At 46.2% G+C, this 8,967-nt stretch overlaps 1 protein-coding gene across 1 annotated transcript in view; it reads right to left on the bottom strand.

Moving 5' to 3' along the window:
- TNFRSF11A (TNF receptor superfamily member 11a) overlaps positions 1–8,967 on the bottom strand; it is a 62,537-nt gene that overhangs the window by 52,780 nt on the left and 790 nt on the right. Inside the window, exons 2-4 of the mRNA XM_012556362.1 lie at positions 8,781–8,961; positions 3,714–3,834; positions 3,573–3,630 (exon numbers count right to left, since the gene is read on the bottom strand). Of these exons, the coding sequence (XP_012411816.1) occupies positions 3,573–3,630; positions 3,714–3,834; positions 8,781–8,961 (360 nt within the window). The remainder of the gene's footprint in view (positions 1–3,572; positions 3,631–3,713; positions 3,835–8,780; positions 8,962–8,967) is intronic.

The following is an 8,967-nucleotide window of genomic DNA, read 5'->3' as shown; positions in this document are numbered from 1 at the left end:
TACATGAGATGAAGTCTTGACATTACAGATGATTAAACAATGAAATAGGTTATCAAGAGCAATGTGAATAATCTGTACTAAGCTTTAAAAATGGAACAGATTCTCAATTACCAAGGAAGTTTTAGATGTGACCCTGTTTTTTTATATCTTAGGTATAAAGTTGAGAGCAGGTAGGGAAAAGGTAGACCTCTCGGGGGCCCTTGAAGGTCTCCTTTTTTAATTGGATATGAGTTTGGTTGCTGTTTGCGCTACTAGGCAAACTTTTAAACTAGCTGCCAACTACACTAGAAAAGTAACAAATATATTTTTTTAAATCAGTTACTTTGGAAAGTGGTTCACTTCTCAGTTGGAGGACGTGATGAGAACCCAAAACCCACAAACACTGTGGTGCTAATGGGACTTTATGCAATACCACATGTCCGCTTTTCCCACTGCCCAGTTTAGCCATCACATTCACCAAAAGTTAAAGAGAGATTTCCTTCCTCATTTTTAATGGAAAGTCTTCAAATTTCTGGTGGCTTGAGGAAGTGGCTCTTGTACTCTCAACACTCAACAGGAAATGTAATAAGTTATTATTACTCTGATGAACGGAAAGGATAGTTTTTGCAGTCTGTCCTTCCTGCCACTTGGAAACCTGGCAGCTCTCTGCTTCGCTTGGACAAAACAGGCCTCTGTGTCACCTGCTGGGCTGGGAATTTTTCAGTGAGGGGAGCATAGGAGAGGCTGGGCAGAGAGGATGGGAGATACTCATCTTGGGCAATAGCAATCCACTGGGAAAATGTGAAAAGTTTTTGCTGAGTTAAGGGTCCAAAGTGAACACTGCTTCTTTTAGGGGTAGGTGATCTATCTGTGGTCAGTGTGGGAAAACATGGGTGTTGTAAGAACAAATACAAATTGAAACGCTGTTGTCGGGTGCCGTTGAGTTGATTCTGACTCATAGCGACTTCATGTGACAGAGTAGAACTGCCCCACAGGGTTTTCTAGGCTGTAATCTTTTTTGAGGGGATTCTACTTTGTCCTCCTGAGATCTACTAGTTCTCTAATAATTACTCTCTAACAGGGGTAAGGAGCTCTGGTGGCGCAGTGGTTAATGTGCTACGGCTGCTAACCAGAAGGTCAGCAGTTTGAATTCACCAGCTGCTCCTTGGAAATCCTATGGAGCGGTTCTACTCTATCCTATAGGGTCGCTATGTGTTGGAATGGACTTGGTTTTTTGGTTTTTGTGATGCGTCACATTCTGGTTTACAGCCTGTTATGGATTGAATTTTGTCCCCCCAAAGCATGTGCTGTAAATCCTAACCTCTATACCTGTGGTTATAATCATATTTGGGAATGGGTTTTCTTTGTTAACGAGGCAGGATTAGTATAGGGTTTATCTTGAGTCAATCTCTTTCGAGACGTAAAAGCGATTAAAAAAACAAGGGAGAGAAGCAGACATAGGGGAACAGAAATAAGAAGCTACATGAAGATCTCCCAGTAGAAGCTCAGAAGAGACAAGGACCTTCCTCCAGAGCTCACTGAGCCAGCGCCCTGAATTAGGACTTCTAGCCTCCTAAACTGTGAGAAAATAAATTTGTTTCTTACAGCCATCCACTGGGGTCTGGGCACCATGATTTCAGGGAACATCTAGGTAAACTGGCATAACAAAGTTTATTAAGAAAATGTTCCACATCCCACTTTGGTGAGTTGCGTCTGGGGTCTTAAAAGCTAGTGAGTAGCCATCTAACATGCATTGATTGGTCCCAACCCACCTGGAGTAAAGGAGAATGAAGAACACTAAAGACACAAGGAAAGTATTAGCCCAAGAGATAGAAAGGGCTACATAAACCAGAAACTTCATCAGCCTGAGACCAGAAGAATTAGATGGTGTCCGGCTACCACCAATGACTGCCCTGACAGGGAACACAACAGAGTCCCTGAGGGAGTGGGAGAAAAGTGGGGTGCAGAACTCAAATTCTAGTAAAAAGACCAGACTTAATGTTTTGACCGAGACTGGAGGGACCCCGGAAGACATGGACCCCGGACTCTGTGTTAGCCCAGAGCTGAAACCATTCCCGAGGCCAATTCTTCAGACAAAAATTAGATTGGACTACGGGACATAAAATGATACTCGTGAAGAGTGTGCTTCTTAGCTAAAGTAGATATATGAGACTAAATGGGTAGCTCCTGTCTGGAGGTGAGATGAGAAGACAGAGAGGGTCAGGACCTGGTTGAATGGACACAGGAAATCAGGGGTGGACAGGAGGAGTGTGCTGTCACAGTACAGGGAGAACAACTATGGTCACATAACAATGTATGTATAGATTTTTGTATGAGAGACTAACTTGAATTGTAAACTTTCCCTTAAAGTACAATTAAAAAAAAAAAGCCATCCACTTGTGGTATTTCTGTTATAGCAGCACTAGATGACTAAGACAGCTTATTCAGATAACAAAACTTTTCCTTCTTTTCTATTTTTGTGGAGAGGTTTTCTGGGTTGGGAGTAGATTTCACTGCTAACAACTTTTCCCCAGCCCAGGTCAGGTCACACCTGCAGGTCACTGGCTGCTTATCTCATGTAGTGCTGAGCATTAGAGCTCTGCCTGTATCCTGAACTTCTGATTCCTAGACGCCTTTGCATCAGGAAATGACTCTAAATTCTGGAGCACACAGATTTCCTGCTCATCCCACTGCCCTGGGGCTTGTTTACCTCTACTTGGTCTAAGGAACATGGTCTCTGACTCCTTATAAAATAACCCAAAGAACCTGCCATCCAACAGCTAAACTTCATCGTTCCTTTTTGTTTGTGTGCTTGAAAAAAATCCTTCTTCACTTGAACCTGAGCAACGTTTTGATTTAGACTAAGACAGGCATTCCCTTAGTAAACTGTGAAAAAAATAATCCAACGATCACCTAATTTGTTCTAACGTCTACCACATTCTTTTTTTCCACTAGCCTGCGTCCTTTGTCCCTGTACCTTCCGCACCTGGTACAACCCTGCTGGCTCAGGAATTGCTCCTGCCCTTGGCTCCTCCTTTCTCTCATCACTGCCCCGATCTGACTCCAGCCTTTACTAGCTCTTCCCTGAGCCAAGGCAGTGGACTCCTCACTGGCCACTCCCCTCTTTCCCCCAGGCTCACCTCGACATTCTTCCCCAGAACACACAACTCTGATCATGTCCCTCACCAGCTCACAATGCATCAAGATAAAAATCAAAACCACTTTGCTTGCACATGCAGCCCCTGAGCGCTGGCTTCTGCCTCCCTCTCCCCTACACCCTTGTTGTTGGCTGCCGCCTGGTTGATTCCGACCCACAACGACCCCATGTGACAGAGCAGATCTGCCCCATAGGGGTTCCTAGGCTGTGATCTTTATGGGAGCAGATCTCCAGGTTTTTCTCCTCTGGAGCTGCTAGTGGGTTCAAACTACCAACCTGTTGGTTAGCGGCCGAGCACTTAACTATTGTGCCAGCAGGGCTCCTTCCTACACCTTTAGAGTCTAGGAACACTGTCCTTTCTACAGTTCCCTGAAAACAGCCCCTCGGCCATGCCTCCCTGCTGCTCCCCAGCCAGACAAAGCACTAGCCATCCTACCTCATCCAGGTGCTGCCCTCTGACTTTTTCCTGTTCTGTAGCACGTCAGACACACGTACTACAAGAGAAGGAAGAATGGGGTATTTTTCCAGACACTTCCAGGCAGATTAAAGCACTCTTTGTCCTGCGTGCCCACCATACTCTGGAAACGAAGCCAGTAATGCGGTGACCCTGCTGTCATTAATTGTCCGCACATGTCCGATCTGTGGCCTCCTAGGACAGGGCTGTGCTCCTTGTCTGTCTCCTTAGCTTGCTGCAGAGTCTGCACAAGTAACAGGTGCTCAACTTGTGGACATAAATGAATACGTTTAACACATTCAGTTTTATTTCTCAGTATTAAGTGCTACGCCCTAGATGGGGCATGCCCATAGAAATCAAGGGCAGAAAGTCATGGGCTCGATAGAGGCCAACAGACAAATACAGATACAAAGTTATCATCAGCCAGCCATGAAAAGCGTACTGCAAATTGCTGACTGGCATTATTCTGGCTTCTTTGCGGGACAGCAGCTTGTGATTGGAACCCGCTGCGGTGAGAACAGCAACCCCAGCCCTCTGACAGGCGCTTCTGGTGACCAAGACAGAGGGGAAGCCCTGGGGGAGGGGTCTGGCAGGAAACAGACCAAGAGCACCTCTCAGAATCAGGACAGAAGGCACGGGCTGTGCATAATCTCGCTCAACATTCACTCAGCGTCAAACCTCAAAAGCTTGCTAACAACTTCAGAGGGACCCAGGCTTCCGTGGAGCTGAAGCCCACTGTCTCGTTCTTGGTTTCTTCAAGCTTGGGGCTTTGGATTAGAAAGGATGAGATGAACTTAAACTGTGTTCTAAAAGTAGAGACTATATAGAAAGGCTACAGTGTGACTGCAGGAAAGCGCTTAGAGAAGACAGGGGGTTGGAGGAAAAATCACCTGCTGGACAGAATCCTGCACAGGCCAGTCTGGGATGCCTGGAAGTGACGTAAGGTCGCGTGTGTCAGAGTCAGGGTGTTTTCCTTGTGGACGGGATCAGGACGCTGCAGGAAGCCAGCAGACAGTCCACAGAGCCCAAGACTGTAGGATGTGGCCTTCATTACCACAGGATCAGCCGGGCTGCCATTCTTACAGGCCACTAGACACATGTGGGAAAACCACTGATTTTTTTTTTCTTTTTCCCCATGCACTTCAAAATAGGAGAGTTCAATGGGGGACATTTTCATACTGACACGCAGACAAAGTGCCAATAACGCCACCTTAAAACAACACTCTGTATAGGAGGCCTGGTTGGAACTCCCCTTTCCATGGCCTCATAAAACACTGATTTATTGACCTTCAGAGATACCTCTGCATTGTTTCAGCTTTCCTGGTGTAAGAATTTCTGGTAGATAACTGAACAAGCAAGCTCCAATTTCCTTATCAACACAGAGAATGTGTTTGGTCTACATGTTTGTCATTTTGGGAGTAGTGGTGGAAAGGAAATAACAGGGAGGGGCATTTGAAATATTTGTTATCAACAAAATGAACTCAAAGCCTATTGCTCTGTGTCTGTGGTTGTCCCACCCAAGAATTAGTATGTAGCCAGGTCTTCCCTCTAGTATGAGGTGGGATGGCAGGAGGAAAGCTGGGGCCCAGCACCTACCCTACAGCCCCGCCCTCCACTGTTGGGGATTTCCTTGGAGGGGTCTCCCCAGGGCCTTTTCAGGCCCCGTGCCTATCTCTTTTTGAGTAGTTTACCTTACTACCTCAATAGGGCCTTACAAGAGTTATCTCGAAACTATAAAAGTTTACTGCCCCAGGTTTGGTGGGGTTTCCTGAATTAAGCTTTGTGCTATCTGTAAAGCCATAAAAACATGCTTTCTTTTTTTTTTCTTTTTTTTTACAAGATTCCCTTGGGCCTAAACCACTCATGCCATCCTCTTTACCTAGAAAGCTTTCTTCCTTCTCTGCCTGTGAAATCATTCCTTCTCTTCCTACCCACCATTCAAAGACCACATTAGAGACCCCTTCCTCCAAAGGTTCCTGATTTCTTCAACGACACTCACTCCGTTCCTCCCAGCACCCTCTGTACTTCTCTTATGACAGTCTCTTTAGATTATCACAGCTCCACCAGTCTCCTGCTCCCCACTAGACTGTGACCTCTGTGAAGACACAGCTTATGCCTTCATCATCTTTGTTTCTCCACTAGCACCTTTTTTACAATGGAGCCCTGGCGGTACAATGGTTAAGCACTCCGCTGCTAACTGAAAGGTTGGCGGTATGAAACCACCCAGTGGTTCTGCAGGAGAAAAACCTGGTGATGTGATTCCATAAAAATCATAGCCAACAAAACCCTATGGGCCAGTTCCACTCTGTCACATGGGTTCACTATGAGTTGAAAATCAACTCGACAGCACCCAGTAACAACCATAATTGTTTGCTGTCCTGGGTATGAAACTCTGTCCTTAGGTCTTAGATAACCCAGATCTCAGTGGTTATCTAAAACCAGCTCCCTTAATGAAAACAGTAGGTTTCTATATTTTCTTACTTAGAATAGACAGCAGGGCTATCAACACGGAAACTCAAAATATTTTCATCTGTAGGCAAATGCACTTACTATGTCTGAAAATATATTCCCTCACAAACACAGCCAGGCACAGATATAATTATAAAAATGTTTTCAAAGGAAAAACTTATAGCCTTTCATGGAAGTTTGAATCTACTTAATATAATGTAGAAGAAACTAAATACAGTGAAACCTGTGACAGCCAGAACTCGACAGGACTGCCTTGTTTTTCTGGGTCTCAAAGTTGGCTGCCTTTGACAGGGTGCAGTCTTACCACTTTTCTATCACTCCTTTTAGTGGACAATATTTGAGTTTTCTTCTCTGACAGGTTTCTGCCTTACATAGGTTCTGGCTTTTGCAGGTCTTACTATACTTTCTAGAAGATGTTTTTGCCACTGTTTTGCAAAATCAATCCCCCCAAGCAGCTCCTCAAGCCTTGCCCAGTGTGTCATCATTAACGACATCAAAGGATTGTCAATGCAATTTTTAATTTTTGAACTAATAGACTAGGTTGGCAAAAGAAGCTATAATTAAACACACAGAATGCTTATAACCAGTCTCTTTAGGGGATAATACTGCAACACTGCACCTAGTTCCATCTTTCAAAGTTAATGAATTTCCATTGTGGAGGCTAAGAGCAAACTAAAATAAGCAGAAGAGCATCTCAACACCATTTGATTGGCACTGACCAGTGCAGAAGTTTCCTGTTTAGGTACAACTAAAAATGCACATAATTAAAATGGCGTTAAGGGAAAGAGAGGGGGGAAATAGCACTTGTTGAAAGGTCTGAGAAATAAACTTGCTTTGATAGTATTTGCCCTTAATACTAGCTCAAAATGTTTTTTTTTTAGCAAGTATGTATGTAGTTTTTGTGACAGCAATGGGAGATACTTTTTTGTGTCATCAGGAAAAAAGACAGACTCATTATGCACAGTTGGGCAGATTTTCCTTAGTGGCTAGCTGTTCACTGCAGCCTGGGTCCTTTAATTCAAATAACGTAGCACCATGTTCAACCTGTTGGACACATTAAGCAACACCTCAAGTGTCTAAAATAAAAAATTCCATTAGGTTTTTTCCTGCCTTCTTTTCCCTCAACCATTCTAAAAGCCTCATAAAATTAGGGATGAAATAGAATAAATATTCATTAGAATTTTCTGCTCCAGCCTACAGTACATTCCCATTATTTTTGCCAAGGCTTTAATCCTAGGCTGGCTTTCCCCTCTCTTCCTACCCCACCCACAGTTAGTTCTTTTCCAAGTGTATCTTCCATGTTCCCACAGGTCTGGGCCATGCTGCAGAGAAATGGTGAACACAGTAAGCCAATTTCAACAGAGGAGGTATATCTGAAACTGCTGAAACCAAGAAAACCACCAACATTCACTCTTCCCTGTGCGGAACTTTCAAGTGTAAATGGTTTTTACAGTATTTGTTGTGCCAGGTTTGCTGCACCATAGCTGTCCTCCAAAACCAAAACCCAACCCACTGCTGCGGAGGTGATTCCGAATCATAGTTTCCAAGGCTGTCATCGGAAGCCGACTGCCACATCTTTCTCCCAAGGAGCAGCTAGTGGGTTTGAACCACCGACCTCTCGGTTAGCAGCCAAGCACTTAACCACTGTGCCACCAGAGCCCCCTAGCTGTCCTCCAGGAGGACAGAAAACAGTAATTATTTACTTGGTAACTGTACCGAGTGATCTGGTAAGGAAATCTGCTCTGACAGAACTCAGTTGCAACAAGTGTCTGAGAAGACACTAGTTTCCGGCATCCCTAGAGCTCAGTCTTGCTTTTTATCAGCCATGTGGTGCTCCAGAGTGGGGGGATGGCCTCTGAGGGGGCTCTGGACCAAGGGCAACCGACTGGGCAGTCAGGGGAACCAGGGATCTTTCTGGGTGGGAATTTGGCCGGCAGAGGGGTGAACCCTCCAGAACTGACTTGCCTCCTCCCCAGGGCCGCAGGTGTCTCTGGGTGAGCCCCAGGTGCATGGGGTCCGCAGAAGGGCACTAGGTGCAGTGAGATTAACCCCGGCAGAGCCTGTGCATCCCTGTGCCGTTAGGCCACAGGCCGAGGTCAGCTGGGCTCTGCTTCTGGCTTGAAGCCAAATCACACACCTCGGCTTCTCCAATTGCAAAGAACGCTTCGTCCTAACACCGTCAGAGGGAGAACAAGTGACTCCATGGTTATTCAGTTTAGTTGCACTGGTGGGCCTAAAACTGCGGGGGAAGTCGGGGAGGGGAGCGAGGAAGGGCAAAGAGACCTCCTAGTAAAAGAAATCTTGTCAGCTTTTCTGAATAAACTTCCAACGTCCGTTTCACTGTATCTCAAAATACCCCTGTGAGGAGAGAACTGCTCTAGTCTTCCAAAAAGGAAACTGAGGTAGGGACAGCGTGCGTAGCCCAAGTTAGAGGCAATGACCCAGTGCTCCGAGGGACAGAGACCACCCACAGAGAAACCTTACTTTGGAATGGTTATCTAGTGTGGTCACTGTCTGCGACTTTTAATTTCTCTTCCTCGCTATTTTGGTGCTTAAGTATCTGGAGAATAAATGGCATCACCAACGCCTGAGACCGAATGGGGCTTTTGGAAAAGCCCGTGTCCGGATGTTGGGGTCCAACCTCCCCCTTCCGCGCCCCAACACCCTTCCAGTCGCCCATCTCCTCCTTCCACGGACCAGCTCCTGCACACACACACACACCCAGGTTCCACCGTCTCCGCCCCCCAAATCCCCGGCTCGTGCCTCTCGGAAGGCTGAGGAGCCAGGTGTCTCTGGCCCCGCGCCGCGGGACTTCTCGCAGCCCACTCGCCCGGTTCTTCCCCGCAGCGCCCGAGAAAGGAGTGCACCTGGAGGCATGCACATGGGGGGGCTCTCGCGGCCCCTTGAG

The sequence above is a fragment of the Trichechus manatus genome, unplaced genomic scaffold (genome assembly GCF_000243295.1).
Source record: "Trichechus manatus latirostris isolate Lorelei unplaced genomic scaffold, TriManLat1.0 scaffold00063, whole genome shotgun sequence".
In the NCBI taxonomy this organism is placed as follows: domain Eukaryota; kingdom Metazoa; phylum Chordata; class Mammalia; order Sirenia; family Trichechidae; genus Trichechus; species Trichechus manatus.
The sequence above is the reverse complement of the archived record's forward strand: the minus strand, read 5'-3'. Positions and strand labels throughout refer to the sequence as shown.